Source organism: Pleuronectes platessa, chromosome 1, assembly GCF_947347685.1.
Source record: "Pleuronectes platessa chromosome 1, fPlePla1.1, whole genome shotgun sequence".
NCBI classification, from domain to species: Eukaryota; Metazoa; Chordata; class Actinopteri; order Pleuronectiformes; family Pleuronectidae; genus Pleuronectes; species Pleuronectes platessa.
In genome coordinates, this window is record NC_070626.1 from 9,793,552 (window position 1) to 9,813,885 (window position 20,334).

At 41.3% G+C, this 20,334-nt stretch overlaps 1 protein-coding gene across 5 annotated transcripts in view; it reads left to right on the forward strand.

Moving 5' to 3' along the window:
* The window catches only part of adcy7 (adenylate cyclase 7), a 55,705-nt gene that overhangs the window by 21,077 nt on the left and 14,294 nt on the right, over positions 1-20,334 (forward strand). For all 5 annotated transcript variants that reach the window (XM_053424132.1, XM_053424151.1, XM_053424159.1 and 2 more), the window contains exons 2-10: positions 7,523-8,250; positions 12,309-12,506; positions 12,766-12,930; positions 13,377-13,526; positions 17,430-17,590; positions 19,014-19,125; positions 19,335-19,462; positions 19,771-19,929; positions 20,141-20,273. In XM_053424132.1, the coding sequence (XP_053280107.1) occupies positions 8,086-8,250; positions 12,309-12,506; positions 12,766-12,930; positions 13,377-13,526; positions 17,430-17,590; positions 19,014-19,125; positions 19,335-19,462; positions 19,771-19,929; positions 20,141-20,273 (1,371 nt within the window). In that variant the 5' untranslated portion in view covers positions 7,523-8,085. The remainder of the gene's footprint in view (positions 1-7,522; positions 8,251-12,308; positions 12,507-12,765; positions 12,931-13,376; positions 13,527-17,429; positions 17,591-19,013; positions 19,126-19,334; positions 19,463-19,770; positions 19,930-20,140; positions 20,274-20,334) is intronic.

Below are 20,334 nucleotides of genomic sequence, written 5' to 3' on the forward strand. Positions count from 1 at the left end.
ATGTACTTGCTGCAGCATGTTTTACAAACTGACCTCTGGAGGAATTGTATCCTTAGTAACAACATGCCACACTTTAAGTGAACCAATGCAATAATAGGTGCTTGTAATCCACCACAGTTAAAACAACACTAGCTATGGCAGTGGACTGTAGGGGACATTCAGCAGATGGACGTGTCAGCACCAGGGGCTTTATTTGTCAGCCCGGAAAATCCCTGTCATCAGGCTGATTTGAAGCTACCACCCATTTTTGTCACAGCAGTTCTTCGTGATAACAACCTAAGGTTTTGTTCATCTGTGCAAACAGCGCTCTACTGTGCTGGTTGCAGATGTTTCTCTATGAACGGCATGGCTGGTAGTAAGCTGGCTGCCATACAACTGAGGGATAATTATGGTTTTCTTATTGGTGGTGGTGGTGGACGGGCCCCAGCACTCCGCAGTGACAGGATGGAGCAGGTCCAGTTATGAAACCTGACATGGGGATGTTGCTGACTTCAGCAGCTGGAAACAATGGTCTCTCTCACTGCAGCGCATTCTTTCCACCCGGATTTTCTTCTCAAGTTTGTTTCCATATTATAAAAAAAATCTGACAAAAAAGAAACTTAAGATTCCATGTATAGTATTCATCATCATTACCACATATTTCTAAGTTCACTACATAAACTGTTCAGAATTCATATTGTAAGAATGTTGAACTTGGTTACTTGACTTGTCAATAAAGGCCTGGTAAACACAAATGCCCTGTCCCAGTCTCTCCCTGAGCCTGACCCCTGGATACAAAGTGCCAGTCGCTGGTAGTGTCCCCCTCCAAACAGAGCCACAAGGGAGACGCACATTAAGTCAGCGTGTTTACAAATCGGTTATTTCAATGTAACGTTATTCCTGTCTATAGAAACCTCTGCCATGCACTGAAAACATTACAACATGCCACTGAAAATAATAATAATAATAACTTTTTACTTCTATAGCACTTATCTAAACAAGGTTACAAAGTGCTTCACACAAAAGTCCTAGGCAAATTGAAGGATCGATTGTAATAGAAGAACCAAATCACAACAAAATTAGGCCTTAATTATGTATAGAAAACCGAACAGTTCCCACAATGAGCAGCACTTTAGGACTATGGGGAGCTAAAACTCCCTCAATAACTGGGAGAAACCTCTGTCAGAACCAGTCTCAGTGTGGGCGGCCATATGCATCGACCGGTTAGGGTGAGTGGAGAAGAATGGGGAAGCGATGAGGAGGGTGGTGAAGAGGGAGTAGAAATGAGAGAGAGATGGGGGTGGAGGGTTGGAGAGGGGGAGAAAGAGATCAGGTTACATCACACTTCGATGCACGTACACTGTCAATTTTGTTCCAGCTAGTTCAGTGTCAGTAGTGATAGGTATTTGAGTGGAAGTGAACCTTTAGGTGGAATCATAGGCTTAACACAATTAAATAAAGCCTTGCAGCTAACAGGGCTTCATAGACGCTGTTTTATATGTTAAAAAGAATTGTAATTTCATTTTTTTTATTTAGTTCTCACCAGCTGCCCGTCAGCATTTATTTAATGTTTACCCATGCCTTTCCCCGAAAAAATGGATATGAATTAATTTAAACCTGTTGCAATACTTTTACTATCTAAGCTAATTGTCCTAATTTCTGCAATTATTGTTATGTTTATCCCAAGCCTAATCAATAGCATATATTTTTCACTTAATTTTCATTTATTTTATATTTTATTGTTATATCAGCAATTTGAGTGTTCATATTATGAATTTCATTAACAAATGAAGTGTGTGAGATTAACTTTTCTACAGTTGTGTTAGTATCTGATACAATACATATGTTTTATGTAAATAACTTTTAAAATAGAAATGAATTGAGGCGTTATTGTCAGTCATGGTAGAGAATGTGATTAGGCGTATTGTGTATCAAGCAGTCTTGTTGTAATCATAGTCCATGACCAGCTGCCAACACAATCAGGATCCACCACCACAATCAGATTCCACCACGATCCATGATCCATTATCATGATCCACGATCAGCTACCACCATGATCATGATCCACCACCACTATCCCTGGTCAGCTGCCAACACGATCTCTGATTCGAGATCCATCATCATGATCTACCGTCCATGATCTCAGTCCAAGATCCGCAATCATGATCCACCATGTGGCCGCAGCTGCAGTCCTGGATCTGCAAATGATAAAGCACAAGGACACCGGGGAAGAAGAAGACATTAATGTCTCTGGGACGGCTCCATAGTGTCGGCCTTGGTACTTTTTCTGCTTTGTGTCTCTTCCATGACCTTGACTGGGAGGAGCAAAGGGGATAATTCTAACTGGGAGCACCTGGCCAACTTCCTGGTTATAAAAGCAGATCCCTCAGTGGTCAGAGCGCTTTCTCCCCCTCACAACTCGACCGCTACTGCTTCCACTATTTGTTTTTGTTATTTTTTCCCCGCAACACAACAACCCACCATACATCAATCAACCCATCCACACACTCTCACACACCACTGATGCTGATCAACACACAGTGATTATTGTTGAATCTGCTTGATTTCTATTTCTTTACTAAACCTTTATTTATTATGAGTGAAGACGGCGCACATCTCCGCTCCTTTGTGCAGCACAGAGCCAGCCGTGACATCAGTACTTCTGTACCTCACGCTGTGCAACTTCATTCTGTGCAACTGAGCTGACATCGTGCTAGAGGCAGAACTTCAGTGACAGATTGACAAGATTTATCTTTTGTGAGCATGCAGTTCCTTTCAAGTCCAAAGAGTACATGTCAAGGAAATGGCTTAGATTAATTCAGTCAATGCTATTGAAATACTGGATTTGCCCCATGGCTGAAACGTTTAAATCTAAATTCCACATATACGTTTCAATCAATAAACCTCTTTGCACTGCTGTTGTGTCACACAGTGGGATTGATGGCTTCACTTCTGGTGATGCGATGCTGTTTTTTGTGGAGGAAATGTGAAACACTTGAGCTGTAACAGCCAGAGTAAGCAAAGCTCTTACTTGCACTTCCTGTATTTATTATAGGCAATGGCATTTTGAAGCTTAAATCAGCTCTGAGATAGCATCCTGTTAATATTGTTAGGTTTCAGCAGCTCCTCCTGGTGAACGCAGCTAATTCAATACCAGTAGACAGTACTGGGGTGATGAGGAGGGGAGACTGGAAAGGACAGGAGGCTTAATCTAATCTTCCTGGTGCATTGCTGTACATACATCAGTCATCTGTTTATGGAAAGACTGTGTGTGAGCAAGCTACTGCATGATTATGTATTTAGCCTTCCACCAAGCCAGTTCTGAACGGTGCAGACGTTCTCCAATTTAAAGACTGAAACTAACTTTGGGCAATTAATACTGATCTATTCATTGTACGTAATAATCATATTAATATGCTGGTGCAAGCAGGGGCCTTTTGTGTGTGTGTGCTTGTGTGTGTGTGTGTGTGCGTGTAGGTTCTTGTTTTGTTACCGCTTTACAATCTTCTCCAGCATAAACAGTAACGCTGTCAGGGCCAGTAGACCTCATGGGGACAAAAGCCTGGTCCTTATGAAGCAAAACATGCTGATGTCCTACTTAAGGTTAGAAGTGAAGTGTGAATTGTGGTTATGTTGAGGTCGGGGCCTAGGCATGAATTAGTCTTGGTTAGGGATAAGGTTTTGGTTAGGCTGTCTACAATGAATGGAAATCTATGCTAGTATAGTAAGGCGTCCTGAGCAGTGTGTGTACGTGTGTGTATGTCATCAAACTTACTGTCAACATGATCAAATAGCTTTTCAGAAAATGAGCATCATCTTTATGAAAGGGATTAGTAAGAAAGATGCTTGAAGCTAATGTCCTAAAGCCTGGTTCCTCTGGTCAAGCTGACCTTTACCCACATCACCTTTAACCCTGGCTCTGTTCAGCATGAGCTGAGAAATTCTTTCTTTTCTTTACCAGAGTTCACCCTTTTTTTTTTTGTCCAAACGTATTGAATGCCAACACAAAGACAGCCAGAAAAAGCACAGTGATTTGCTTCCTAACTAGCCCTGCTTATTTGCTCTGTGTGAAAGGGCTTTGAAATTGGGCGTAGGTTTGGTGAAGATCTGACCAGATCTTTGGATAAGATTGGTTTATTACCAGTGAGGTGATTACTGAGCATAAAGGAAAGGGATAGATGATTCCCAGCTAGCATTCAGACGGAGTAAATCACAATCTCAAATGAGGACCTTTCCATGCTCATGTGAAATTACAATATCCTGCTCCTCAATGAGACGTAGAATGGAGAAAAACTCCAATCGTGTTGTGACAAATAGCCATCTTTCAAGCTGACAGTCAGAAATTTCTTTCAAATCTAATTTGCTGAAATACAGAGTAGTAGCAATCTGGGGGACATATGCAGCTGCATTATACCTCCCTCAAAGGTTTCCTCTTAGGCACCTGCCCTAGTCTGGTGCTTTAGGCTGCCCAGCAGATGCGTACGCCTGCTTTGTTTCCTGTGAGGCTGAAAATGTCATTCTGCAGTTAAAAACGCTCTTTGCTTGTGAGCACATGAGGGTAACCACAGATTAGCGAAGCAGACATCTCAATCAAAACTTCCCATATGGGTTCAATTCTTTATAAAGTTAAAGCAGATGCAACTGGTGGATTCACTGAGCATATTTTTTTACTTTTTCTCTGTCTAAAGGTGAATTTATTTGTATTAGTGTTGTATTACTGTTTCGATTCATTTACAGCATGACATGTTTCATATATATGTTATGTCTTTGTCGTATCACTATGATAAATAGAAAGAGTCAATAGAAAGAGTGTTCATAAAACATAGCCTTGGGCCTTGTTTACTCCTAATAATTAGGAAATTTGTGTGTGTTTGAACAAATTGGTGACTCAGTCTGGCTAATGATGGCTAAAATATTAAATAGAGATAAACACTGTTTAATGACTCATCTACATTGAACAAAACTGAGAAGAATAGTGTTACGGAAATGTATAATTTTCCCCCTGTGATTTAATGAAAATCCATCCAGCATGGTTTCAACTCGCAGCCACATTGCTGTTGTCCTGAAGCTTTCTACAAAACACATGCTTAAATGGGGAGCAGTCTCTCTTTCCATTCACCTCCTCTCTGACAAGGGGGCCGTTCCGTTCCTGCGTCCCAGCAGCCGGCGCCCAGTGACGTTAGTTGGTTTTTGTACGGCTGTCGTTCCAAGATTCAGTGACGCCAGTTTACAAGGCTGCTATGTGATTCCCTCAATTGCCAAGCTTCCATAGTGAAGCTATGGAAGCTAAGAGACCTGGCAGCCGGCACAGCACAGTTTCAGCTATTCATCCCCGCTCGCTGAGAGTCTGGGCTCTAGTGAAGCGTACATCCCTGACCCTGTCTAAGCGCTGCAGTGAAAACCACAGGTTTGATGCTGCTACATTCTCCCCATGGCAACTTCCGAGTTTAAGCATGAAAAGCGTCATCAGGGGCATGGACTTTTGACATGAGGTAAATGAGAGGTCTTGTAGGTTAAGAGCAGCTGTTAAAGGGCTAAAAGTCTGACTTCGATCATCGATTTAAGCACAGTGGCTTGGATTGGCTTCCCTGTCGATATCAATATATCGATTTTGTGTCAAATATAAACACAAATTCAATTTTTTTCTTGTTTTTAATTTTCTTTTTAAATTAAATTAACATTAGTGCATATCAGCATACAAACAGTTTATTTTGTCTTTCTATCAACCAATTGTATTCCATTATATAATTGCTTTTGAGGGAACTTAAGAAAGAAGGTAGATTAATTTATAGAAGGGAGAAACACCATCCGTGGGTCCATTGATAACTTGTTCCCTTGAGATCTGCTGTTGGTATGATAACAGCTCCCCTATTGTCTTCTTTCACACACACACTGTTTGGGTAATGGTGCCTAAGCAAGCTGTTTTGCATTTCTCATATGTTGCCACTTCTTTTAAATACCTTGGACTATCAGATAAGTGCTTTTACCTTGACTTAACATCCCTGTGCTTTTGAGCTTCAAAAAAATAGTGAATGTGAAATATTCATCCCTGCCTCGTCTGCCATTCATGATGGCATTGATGGTAACGTATTTAAGAATGAACATCAGTGCTGTGTGTGCTCGTTCCGATGTTTTAGATGTACACATGGTATATAGTAGGTATGTGGAGTACATTATTCCCCCCAGTGTAAACAGCCAGTAAACATCAGGAGCCTCCTCTCTCAGACCAGCTGGTTCTCATTGAAGCAAGAGGAGGACACAACCCCCCCCCCCCCCCCCCCCCCCCCCCCCCCACAACCACCCCCACCACAATATGCTTTGTTTTACCTCCCTGCTCTTCCTTGAGTTTTTACTGCCCTCAAGCCTCAGGCGGTGTGTTATCTGAGGCAGGGGAGAGCCGGCTGGATACTGCTCTGTCCAGCGGCAGCAGCAGTGAAAGGGAAAGTTAAAACTGGTTGTAAATGACCATCAGGCCAGTCGTTACACTGCTTACTGTGGAAGTGCATTTTATCACTACAAGATTGAAGCCTTACGGCATACTCTTCACTTGCACACAATGCAACAGGTGGGTGTGTGTTTGTGTGCTTTTTCATGGCAAATAGCATCTGTCGCAGTTGCTATGTGAGGCACAAACATGGAGCAGTGTCTTACTGGGACAGCGATATTATCAACTGGAGGAAATTAGGTTTCAATTGACAGCGGTGCAAAGTTCACATTGTTTTTATCGAGCTATAAGGCAGCGTCTCTTCTTTCCTAAATGCAAAAATACAACTCTCATTAGTTATTACCCCCAGATTCTTGTTTCTCTGGTTTTTAAACAGTTTAATTTTCAATCTGGGCACCTCTAGAAAAATTTCTAGAATGCATCCATTACCTCAGCTCCTTTGTATCTGCCTTTTGCTGGTTCAAGGTCTCTAATTGTTTGAAGAGATTGGCACAATGTATGCAATGTTATGTTAATAGGTAGCATAACTTCACAAACGTAATCTATGGTTTCTTTGGGTGTTTTTCATCTGTTCCTTTCTGTAACTGCAGCTTTGGATCTGTCGTCTGTTAATTCAGCTTTTTGAGAGTGTAGAAGTTGTTTGTGTTGTTCGTCGCTGTACAGGACTTCATTCCACAACATTGCATATTGCTCAGTAAATGGCACCAAAACAGCTACTCTGAGTAGCAGTGCAACCCGTCATTATGGCTGCTGCTCTCTGTGAAAGTTGTGACCAAAATAAGCCAGGACCCTGAGGTGAACTGACACAGGGTTTTCTGGACTGTGGAAATCACAGAGTTCAAGAATGCAGAAGCATGTAGCTCCTGAAGGGATTTGGAAATGTACGTCTGTCCTTTTTAAAATCAGTTACGTCATACATCTCCAATATGTAACACACACCTATGTGAAATATGATATTATATTATAATTTCTATTAATTTGAATTTCTTAGCTTGAGCAGTGATATCTTTAGTCTTGTGAGTGTGTGTGTTTGTTCCATAGGACCCTTGGTCAATTGTCTTTTCTCCCTCTCAGTTTTTTCTTTCCTTACCCTCATAGGTGCCTCCTGTGGAGTGGAGCTGCTGACCTCACCAGTCTGTCATATCCTGAACCGTGGTGGGATCACTGATGATCTCTGTTGCTGCCCTCACCAGCTCCCATTTTCCTCCTGCTCTTCCTCCGTATCCCTCTCCTCCCCTTTCTTAAACTCCCCTCCCCTCCCCTCCTATTCTGTGTCTCCCGGCCACAGGCTTATTACTCAAACCCACTGAAGGGAGCAACACAGTAGCTGGCAAAGGATGAAGCGGGTCTGCCTGCCAACACCAGACAGAGGATAGAAGACACAAAAGGACCAGCGAAGGGGAAAGAGAAAGAGAGGACGACTAGCAGAGAGAGCTACAATAAAGCTGTGAGAAGCAACTACACGTTCAAGATGCCTTACCGGAGAAAAAACACAAGTTTCAATTGAGCGTCATGAGCTAGCGAGGCGCCCCCAACAGATAAAGAACTCTGGACTTTTCTCTTTGCTCCCACACTCAAGAAAAGTTGTGGAGACACACACTCCTGCTCTCTGGGGATCCTTGTTAATACCTGCTATGCCTCCTCTGTAAGAAGTGATAGCCATGCCAGCCAAGGGGAAGTACCTGTTAAATGACCAGGAGCTGAAAAATGAGGCACTGTACCGCAAGTTCTCCTGCATCAGCCAGTATCAGCCGCTGGTGCTCCTGTTGGGCCTCTCCATGCTCTCCTGTGGAATCCTCCTCATCCTCTTCTTTGCTCTTCGACTGGTGAGTCTTCACATCCACATTTATGAAATTTTTCACCATATATAGTCAATAAATTTGATGACTTCTTCGGAAAATCGGACAATATCTTGTTAGTTTTTAGTTTTTGGTGTGTTTTGTCAATCTCAACCTATTTACTATATTATTTTTAATTTATCACACGTCATCCTGATATGGAGTCCAAACTGTTAACACTGATACTGTCAATTGTAATCGCCATGAGGAGTTTAGCTGTTTTCATGGCAGAAATGACACAAACAATGTGATGACATATTTTCCCGAAAAACTTTGCTTATTTACCTTGTATTTCTGGGCCCTTGTGGTCTCCATGGTGCAGGGGGTGGAAGATTCGCTAAACCAAAAGTCAAAGTGTTTACATTTCATGCAAACAGAGGTTGTGTTTGTTTTCAGAACATGGTCTCTGAAATGTTACATGTGTAGTAATTACAGAAAAATGGTGGAAACTCTAAATATACACGTTTCCCAGCTAGTCAGAGTTATCAGGTTGTGGTAAATTCAAGTCTCAGGTAACTTCACTGGCGTGCTTCCATCTTGGAACCAGGTATCTGACTGATGTGAATGCTGGTTATGTGGAGTTGAATACAGGTCGACTCTATTACACTCTACAATAGCTTGTTATCTGTAAATGGCTTCAGACTATGCTGTTAATACCAGAAATCTTTGCAGTAACTCTGAAAAGTGCTGTGCACAAAATGATTTATATGTAATTATACTCAGCTAGATTTATGTCTCCTGAAACGCATCGTAATGACAGTCTGTATGTTACGCATCCACACCTGCCCTGATAATAGTAACCAAGATCATAGTTACATTAAGCGGTTATAATCGGTTTTCTTCTCTCACACTCAAAGATAATTGATTTCGTTGGCGGGTAATTGATAGAATTATGTTAGATAAGCAAATTTAAGACCATTATCTTCAGATTAAATATAATTACCAATGGAGATGGTCCAGATTATCAAAACTCAATTTTCAGCAGCAGGCGCTTTTTCTGCAGTTAAGGCTCGTATATAAATCTGATATTGTATATTTTCACAAGCACATAGTATTAACAATCTTGATATTGATTCCTTAAAATTTTTAATTCATGGCCGAGATACACACCAAAAGGGACATTTAAAAAAAATAAAAATAACTGCCAGTGTTCTCTGGTGGACAAACCGTACAATGGAGGTATCTAAAATAGCACAAACCTGCTCTGGCATATTGTCATGCTTACAAGACTGGTAAAACTACAGATGTCAGATAAGGTCTATCTTTTGTCACAGCAGGCAATTTGACTTGACACATAGCAGGGAAAGAAATACAGGTTTAATAAGAGGACTTTAATGAGGACTTACTTTTATGATGTGGGCCAGTATGTATGACATCAGGACCCTGTAACTGCATACATTTAAATCCCAGTCATTATGCTCGGAAAGTACTGAAAAGTATTTATGATGTATGGCTTATAGTTTACACTCTGCAGCTTTTGTTAGATACACCTGTACAGTCTCATATAAATACAACTGCTTTCCGTTAAAGTCCACTTTTATGATGTCTATAATGTACGTAGATGGGAAGGACAAAAAACTGGACACTGTGGGCTTCATAGACCTTGATGTTATGGCCGTTGCACTGTATTAAATTAGGATGTACAGGTTCAGTATGGTTAGTGAAATAGGATGATCAGTCTGATTCCCTGTGCTGTCTTTGAAAATGTGAAAAATGAAAAGCTCTGTCCTCCTCTCTCAGGAGAACTATTTAAATAAAACCCTTAACTCCCCTTCACTCAGTAGCTGCTGAGAAGCATGAATGTACGAGTGTTTGTGTAACTGTTTGAATGTGAAGAAGGACACGAAGGACTCGAGGCTTAAATAGACATGAAAGTGCGTATTTCAGCTGCTTCCCCTGGTTTATATAAAGAGGTCGGTGAAGAACACCTCCGTTAAACAACATCAGGTACATGGTTAGCTAATGCTTATTATTATTAGGAAATTGTTTTCTATGCAGAGAGGTCAGAGGTCATGGTCAGCTATAGCACTGTACCCCTGAATCCGGGTGTCTTGACTTGTGGGTTTAAGTATATTCACTGAGGCACACTCCTCCTGCTCTGCACTCACACTAAATCATAAATATTGGCTTTGTTTGAATCCTAAACTGTAGAAAATGAATCCAGAGAGAACTAAATCATGAAATGGTGGTCAAAGCAATGAGGTAGTGAAAGTGCAGTGAGTGTAATAATGGTTCGGACAGGGAGGAGTTAAGCACGTGTTCATGCTGTTGATTTTGGCTTGAACGCGGGTAGTGGACCAGTCAGTCACCCCAACTATTCATACGTTGAACCGACCGATTCTGTCACCAGAGATTATATTACTTTCCCTCTGCTGGAAATACCGTTGCAACATTCCTTCCATTGTGTTGCTGCTGACTCTGTGACACTTGTTTTTTATCAATAAGATTGATATTGTGTCCCTCACTGTCTTCCGTCATGAACTGGACATGCTCACATGTTGGTTTAGTCTCTTGCTCACACACAAATGAACAAACACATTCACATTTATGTTGTGTTAAATTCCCTTTAAAAAGCTATTACCAGTCACTTCTACTCTATGTTTCACTCATGCACACAGTTGCCGGGGGTACAGAGGAGTGAAGAGGGAAATGATGGGATGGAGCTTGTAAAATGAGGTTGTTAAATGCAAAGGAGGGTCAGGGTGTCTGTTAAGAGGGGCCTACCGGTATCAGAAAGTCACTGTCAACTTATATAACTCCTCTAGAGTTGTGAGCATAACAGGAGTGAATCAAGTGAACCTCCCACCGCTGTTCTCAGGCCCTGATGGGATGGAGAGATGGTGTGTGGGGCTCTGTAGGTTTTATCTGAATGCATTGGGTCTAAATGTTCTAATAGCTGTAGAGGATGGTTATGGAGTAAGCATTATCTATAACAGAACAGTTAAGGTATCTGGAATCGAACCCTCAGTGTAAAGGAACTATAGATATACAGTACAGAACACTTTGAATAAATAAAGCTTTCTATCAGTAAGAACCTGCATTCCAATACAGCACATGTGAGATTTTTAATTATTCAGGTTCCATACGTTGGACATTATAGCCTCATCTGGTCACGTGGCTTTAGTTCCTGTTCATTTGGAGTAGTTGTTCTCTTTCCGCCTACAAAAAGGTTTTGTCAAGACCCGCAGCTACACAGGGAGTAGAAAGTGCTCTAGTTGAGATCTGGCCTTTTCCGATGCTGCCATGGTAACCAGAAAGCTCAACATACAATGCAGAGATGGCCTTCACTGAGGAGAGATCTATTAACGCTGACTTTGTGTGTGTCTGCCTCTCTCCTGAGCACTCGTTTAACCCCTTGTTTCCTCTCGTGCTCGTCCCTCTGACACCCACTCTCTCTCCCACTTTGCACCAAGACTGTCACACACCAGAGCACAGAAAAGCAGTTGTTGCTTTCATGCACGCATTTACATACAGAACACAGATAATCCCGCATACAAGGACTCCGTAGCACGTTTCCTCTCACTCATGTGCGAACAGCTTCACAGTATTCTTCCCTCTTGCTTTCATCTCAATGTAAAATAACTCATGAAGACGACGGCCTGGAGCAAGTGGGACATGACGCAGAGACAGATGTGAAGAAAGACACTCAGTAATCTTACATGAGCCTCAATGCTCAGACTGAATATCAATGGCTCTCAGGAGCATCTTTTACAGTCTGTGACCCTACAAACACTAACTCACAATACAGACACACAAACTACTGATTCAAGAGCGGGCAAGAATTCGTAGCTCATAGTGTTGTAAAGCAAATATTCTGTAAACTTCTTCAGACAGTGCCTTTGTCCCGTTGTCCTTCCACAAGCTGCCTCGTGCTGCCTATGCACTTGTTATTGTAATTTGATATGACCTATGTATATAAAGACCCTTTTACGAGTTGCATACACTGAAAATGGATGTAAACTCCCCAGTACACTGAATAAACAAGTTTGTATCCATTCAATACTCACTATATTACAATGTCAAATCTGTGTTCATTTCTCTCTCAGAGTGCAAAGGAACACTGTGCCTTTGTGAGCGTGGTCAGCGGCAGCCTGTGTGTGTTCCTGGCCGTGTTTGTGCTGGTGTGTACAGAGATACTCTCACAGCGATGGAGACGTCTATTGGGTCTGATTGTCTGGGCCACACACCTCACCATGGGCTACACATTCATCTTCCGCAGCCCCATCATCCTGCCTTGGGACCAGGTAACCTGTTCTTGTTATTATATGATCCTTTTGCAAAGAATCCAGGTCTACAAAATAAGATTGTTTGGATCACAGATGTTTCTGATTTTAGAGAACTATAAAGGAGTAGTTGTTAAAATAAACTTTTATTAATATCGAACACCTCTAGTTATGCCAGGAGTTTGACCACACTTTTCAGAGAACAGATTATTTAAAATAATATAAGTAATGCCTGACACACAAATGACTTCTTGAAATAACAAAACCTTTATATTTCCAGGTGCCTTTTTTCCTCTTTATCATCATCACTGTGTACACCATGCTGCCATTCAAGTTGGGGTACGCTGTGGTGCTGAGCATCATCTCCTCCCTGTCCCACATCATAGCCCTCACAGTGCGCCTCACCATTTACAGCGACGGGCCCACTCCTCACCTTGCTACCCAGGTGAAATCATCGGATTTAATCTCATGTTGTTTGTGTTGGAGGAGTGTGTAGAAGGCTTAGGGTCGATATATTGTAGGTCGTGTCAGGGGAATGTTATTATTGCTGTTTTGAAGCTTTTTGTGCCAACAAGATGAGACAAAAAAACCATGAACACTGAAACCGTGGAAGATATATAGATAAAACTCAAAAAGTGAGCGTATTTATTGATAACTTGTTTTACAAACCCATAAATCTATATGCATGCTACATATATCTGGTACTCAACGCAAACATGTAGATCCAAATCTAATCCTACTCATGGTAAAGATATACCTCGACAACATTTTCTGGGTATCAAAATTAAAGCTATATATGTGGCCAAAGAAATATTTATGAAACATGTAGAAGTAACGCTGTTGACAATGTACACAAGTTAACAACACTGTTTTCTGTGTGTGCTCCTGTAGCTGCTGTCCAATGCTATGGTGTTTCTGTGTGGCGGTGTGGTGGGAGCCTTCCATAAAGTCCTGATGGAGAAAACCCTGAGGCAGACCTTCCAAGACACGCTCCGGTGCCTGAGCATGCGGATGAAGTTGGAGATAGAGAAAAGACAACAGGTGAGTGTAATGCACTGACAAGAGTAGAGCACATCCTGCCGCCAAGGCTGAAAACAGCCCCTGTAAATTCGATCAAGCTGCTCCAAATTGCACAGGCTCAGCCCTCTAAGTATGCCTGATTTGTTTTTCTTCAAGATCTCTGCATTATTTCTTGACAAATTCACAAATATTCCTGGATTCCCCCCCTTTATCAAATCGGCTTTAAAAGTTCATGAGTTCTCCTTGGCCCATGACCCTTTGCCTAAAAAAAGGCCTTTTAGTTCATGATAGTCCACTTAGATTAGTCTTTCAGTGTTTAATAATAATCACTTGTAAAATCCTGAAGAGAGTAAAATCTATTTTCGTAATTTACATATATGATGGAAACCACCAAATTATTGGGGTGAAAGGAGAAGGGTAGTGTACATTCTAAACCAGTCATAATGAGCAGTTCAATACGATTTAGCTGGTCTGTCTCTGTATTGTAGCGAGTCTTGCCGCTTCCTCATCTCATCTCATCTACGGAGTTTACACTCATACACATAGGCCCCGGGCTGGCCCACCCCCACTCATTCACACACGGACACACGGACAATGAAGCAGAGAGAGGAGAGGATGTGAACGAGCTGGTATATATCAAAAAGTGGCCACAAAAAGTGTGAACACAGGGTTTCCACAACGGACCAACTGATTGATGCCAATATTGATGCCTATAATATAATTGATAGACATCTAAATAATCAGAAAGAAAAATTTCTTGAACAAAATATCATCCAAAAAAATGTGTTTTTTTAACAGAAATACAATAATATTTTTAACAATGCCCCAAATTACATATTTCATTGTTCATTTACAGCATTGCTTCTTCTTTAGTGATATATCCAGGCAAAATTGGTATTGTACAATGTACAGGTATTGATTCCTGAACTGAATCTGTATTTGAACAACCCAGCCCTAGTCAAGAAATTACCAATGTACCGTACATGGGAACTGTCAACAAAGGGTATAATAGGGAGGTTTTATTGCGCTGCCAAAAGGCACAGTGAAAGATTTTGGGTGCACCTTAATGATGTGCTGCTGCACCTAAACGAAAAGGTTGGGCGCAACGGTGCAACCAATGTCAAAAGTTTGTCTATCTCAAAGCTTTGCCTTTGGCTGGCCTCATGTTGACTCTCCCAAGGATCTTTTCATTGCGACTAACAAATCCTTCTAAAATTAGGTTTCCCTGTGATGCCTTTTAAATCAGATGCCTCTCTGCTGACCTGCTTTGACTTCAGAAGGTGTTTTTCCCCCTTGTTGTCATTTATTATGACTGGTGCTTAGTATGAGACATAATAAAACATGCTGTCAAGGAAGCTGCTGTGTTGCCTAGCAGGACAGAAAGGAATGATATAATCGTTAACATTTAAACCTTCAGTTGTATTTGAATTGTGCAGCCTGGCGCTCAAAGTTAGCCAAAGAAAAGGGAGCATGGTGGGGGGGAAGCCCTTAAACTGCCCCAAAAGGCCATCCAATGAGAAACTCGCTTTGTGTTCCCACATTTATGTCCCCCTCAACCAACATTTTTCTTGGCTGATTGGATGTCAGGGACAGCTTATTTTAAAACCTAGTGACGTTAACTATCCTCTTTGCAACCAACACTAATGCAATTGTCTGAAAGTGACGTCTCTTTCCTATGAGTCACAGTAAATATCTCTCTAGTGGCAACACATATCCACGTTATGTCATGTAATATAGTTAAGTAATCTCAAACCGAATAGATTATATTTGCAGCAGCGTTATATTATGTGACTCCCTCGTACATTTGCACACCATCCTCTGTACAAAGGCCACTGTGCGAGAGGTGAGCGTTCATGTTTCAGACTAAGAGGGTCATTTGAACCTTGAAAGAGGTCATTCAGACTGAATTCAAGCAGTTCAAGTTGCAGCAGAGACACAGACAATAAGTATACAGTGAGTAGTTAACACTCAAAGCCATCTTCATTTTGTGTTGTCACAACCTGAATCAAATAATAAATTGTGATTTTATTTACATACTCTGACTCTCATGGTTTTTTTTTATAAATCAGAAGTGAAAAGTTTTAATATTCAGAATCAAAACATATTCTTCTCTTTGGAATATAACTCCAAAATAAGTCATTGTGGAGAGTCCAGAAACTCTCCAGGGAAATAAACTCATGACAGCAAACTTTGCTTTTGCAAAAAGTCTCATGGGAAATTCCGACATTAGAGCAAAACATGCTGTGATCTGATGAAAAGTAACCTGACCACTGTGTTGAGTCAAAACTGGGCACGAGTCAGCGCCGTACTACACACTATACATACCATCAAGTGTGGTCATGGTATTATCGTGCCAATGGGGTGATTGTATTTTCAGCTCCACTGACTGGCAGGAGAATATAGACGGACCCACGACAAGAACAAAAAGATTTATTATTTTTAGCACAAGACACATGACAATGAGTGGAGTTTACAGCCAAATGAACACTGGCATGGCTTCAAAACAAAAATGAATGTCCTTAAGTGGCCCAGCTGAAGCTCTGATCTAATCACACACTCCTCATTCCACCCCACCTATCCTGAGAAAATGCTAAATAAAGAGTATTAAAGGAAAGATAAAAATACAAAGTGGTTGCTTACTTGAACATATGCTTAAACGAGAAATAAATGATTAATTTCTAAAACTAAAATATTTACTTTTGTCAGAAAACTGGTGGTGAACACTGAGGCAGTGTATTTGCATAAATCAACAAGTGCTACTTTATTCATACTCACAAAAACACACACACAGAAACACACAGACACACACACACACACACACACACTGGTGCAGAAACTTAACTCAGGGTTCATATCTTAAAATGTATCATATATTTGTTCTCTCATGTAATCGTCTCTGTTCACATCCACTTGTGCTCAGCAAAGCACTTTGTGGTGACTGAATTATGTAAAAAGCATTTTGTAGATACATTTAACAAGGCCTGACTCAGCCAGTGAAGTCTGATGATCCAACCCCTGGTGGTTTGGAGAGGGATTGTTCATTTCATGAGCAGATTCCTGTCTTATTAAAACTATTGAACTTTGAAATTCTCCGGTTTCTGGCTATTGTGCAAGATTGACTTTAATGTGTCATTTTGTATGGCATTAACGTTTTTTGGTTGCATTGAGATATAGTGTTAATGTTAGGTTATGTGGTACTGTATTTGGTTACTACTGACATGCTGGTTCCTTTTTAAAACCTCCACCTACTCTTCCAATCAGCAGCACAAGGGTGTGGGGACAGTCCAGCATTGCAGACAGAGCGAAGACAGGTGCAGATAATAATCCAGAGTGATGATAGCATTGAAGAAGAGACAGAATTTAATTTGGTTCAGAAAACAATCTGTGGGTGTAGTTTGCATGTTCTCCACATGTCTGTCCACTGGAGACTCTAAATTGACCTGCGGTGTGAATGTGAGTGTGAATGGTGGTTTATCTCTCTAGGTTGGCCCTGCTATTGTGTGTGGGCTCCTGTACTTATGTCTTTGTGAGGACCATTTTAAGCATAGACCCTACAGATTCAGGACATTTTTGGTAAGTGAGGACATTTTTGTCTAGTCCTCAGTCAGGGGGTTAAGACTTGATTTCATGGTTAGGGTTGGAATTAGGTTAGGGTAAGGCATTTAGTATGGATGGTTATGGTAAGGATAAGGGGCTAGGGAATTGACTGTGTCCTCCCTAAGATAGAAGTAAAAACATGTGTTGTGTGCATTTGTGTGTGAGAGAGTGTGGAGCAGATAGACTTTATATGGCTTTTATAACTCCTCACTGGACATTGAATGCCATCAAATATCTAAAATATCCTGGCTCAGATGAATTATAGCTATGCAACTAATTGTGTTCTTGTTTATGTCTATGTGTGTGTCTGTGTGTGTGTGTGTGCAGGAGAACCTGCTGCAGTCTGTGCTGCCCGTCTACATCTCCATGAAGATGAAGCTGGCGATCATGGAGCGCTTGCAGGACTGCAAAGACAAAGCAGAGCAGCAGCGACTCGTCAAAGACAATAACTTCCACAGCCTTTATGTCAAGAGGCACGAGAATGTCAGGTAACTTGAAATACTGAAAAAGCCATGGATACTTATTGATCATAATTCAGCCCTCGAGGCCTTATTTGAACTTAGGTTGGGATAGTTAAAAAAAAAAAAATGAAGGAGCTTTTGCTGACCACTTCTCATAATGGTGGAGATTAGTATGCCTGTTTGTTTTCAAAGCATTGACCCAGTTACAGCTCTTTGTTTTACTAGGGTTTCATTAATTTAACAAGTGCTGACAGATGTTGCGTCATCTTAAAGTGAACTTTGGCAGATGGCTCAACAGCATTTAATTTCTGCGGGATAGATGTCAGCAAGACATTCCTTCTTTACCACAATAAGGGAATTGTGTCATACTGAGCAATAAGAATATAATGGAAACATACTTTTATCTGTATATTTTTCAGGATGATTACATCTATTTTAAAAAGGCGATTTTCAGTATTAAATTGCAAAGACAGTATGAATTGATTTGACCTCTAATAGACCTGTGGTCTTTTCTAATCAAAAGGTAAAAGTAATGACCTTATGTGCTGCCATGTTTATTGAGGCCAGAGTAAGAAGGTGGTGAGTGATAGTCTGCGTCTCTGACCTATCTCTGTTATTACCTCAGTCGGACCTGTCATTATCTGTGTTGTCTATCTCACGGAGCACCTGGACGGTTTTAGTCCGACAGGGGAACCGTTTCGTTCTGGTGCCAGATCTTCATCCCTCTGCTGGCCAACTGATGGGCAGCTGTACTCAGACCAGGCAGCCACCTTTAATCGGCTACATGCGGTGTGGCTCGTTACCAGTTGACTTCATCTAGGGCTCTGTGGCTAAATTCAATGCCACACATAGATCTATGGATTCATGGTTGTTTTTTATATGAGTCTGCTTCGAATGTTAAATATACATAGTCTGAAAAATTGCGAACCTATAAATGGGATTTCCCATCAATGTCAAATTGAATTGATCCTTTCATGCTATAATTTACAGCATTCAACACAATTGTTGACATTCCCTGTGGTTCAGCGTGATAAGCATGGCTTAAAGAGAGGGTTTGAATTTCATTCCCCTCTGGCCGGCTCTTCTCAGGCAAGGAGTCAGGTGTTGTGTGTGCATTGGGCTATTGCCAATCTTTTTCCATGTGGTGTCATGTCTGGTTCTTTCAGAGGTCAGATGAGATATTATTGGCACTAACTGGCAGCCTTAATCATGTCCAAGCTATGACTGAGCATTGAAGCAGACAGGCATTTTATTCTGCAGAATGTCAGGAGATGATCTAGAGTTCAGCCAATGTTTGAAACCGGCTATACCGATAATGTTTCGATTTATTGTTGCAAACTGTATAAGTTGTACCAGGTGATCTTAGACAATGCAGACTTTAATTACTGGTCAGATCAGACATCTCTGTTCGTGTAGATGTGTTGAACTCCCTGCTCTCTCTTTGCCTCAGTATTCTTTATGCAGACATTGTTGGCTTCACACGGTTGGCCAGTGACTGTTCCCCCAAGGAGTTGGTCATCATGCTGAATGAACTGTTTGGAAAATTTGACCAAATTGCCAAGGTGAGTTCTTCTGAATGTCTTTTGTAATTATTACAGACGACCAAAGCACTTCAGTCTCAGTCTTGCAAAACTCTTGGTGTATTGGACAGCTGCCATTTGTTGGCATGTCTTGTGTACACTCATATTCTGTACATTCACTACTTACATACATTTGCAGACTTGTTGCATACAACTGTATTTACCCCTATATTTTTTGTCATTCCTTTTAGGAGAATGAATGCATGAGAATCAAGATCCTTGGGGATTGTTATTACTGTGTGTCAGGGCTGCCTGTCTCTCTGCCCAAACACGCCAAGAACTGTGTGAAAATGGGACTTGACATGTGTGAAGCCATCAAGTGAGTTTGTGCTCACTATCCCCGTCTGCTTGTACCTAGGATTGCACATGTTGAAAAGAACTTGTACTTTTTAAGAATGGTTGGAAAGTCAGAGGAAATTCTGACAGCACTTTGTTGGATCATGTGTTTAACCAGGTATTTAGACACAGAAACAACAGGGCTTCACATAGACAGATATAAAAAGGTTAGAAGACCGGGTTATTATGTCATCCTCAAACGGTGCCTTGAAGCTCTGGTCATCGTACAGAAACAAACTTTACAATCAACGATCTAAAGAATTACTGCCAATTACTCTGAAACTCCTTCAGGCAGGTACGCGAGGCCACAGGAGTGGACATCAACATGAGAGTGGGCGTGCATTCAGGAAACGTGCTCTGCGGTGTCATTGGCCTTCGCAAATGGCAATTTGATGTGTGGTCGCATGATGTCACGCTGGCTAATCACATGGAGTCGGGAGGCCTTCCAGGGTAAGTGGTACAGTATTTCATTCGTGTCATAAATGTCATCACCACTTATACATATTCACAGTAAGTCACCATATTGCCTCACACAAGTTTAGGATGCCTGAGGTTCACACAATCTTAATGTTAATAACCCCCTAATTACATAGTTATAACAAATGTCTCTCATAACCAATTTCACGTATTTTATTGTTTCGTCTGCTCTTCACTCTGTAAGACGCGTCCACATCACAGAGGCAACTCTGAAGCACCTGAACAAGGCTTATGAAGTGGAAGAGGGCAACGGCCACATTAGAGATCCCTATCTAAAAGAGCTCAATATTCTCACCTACCTGGTCATCGATCCACGGGTGAGTTCTCAGTCCAGCTTCCTTGAAGATGCAAAGTGTGAGTTGAAAAATGTGAAATATG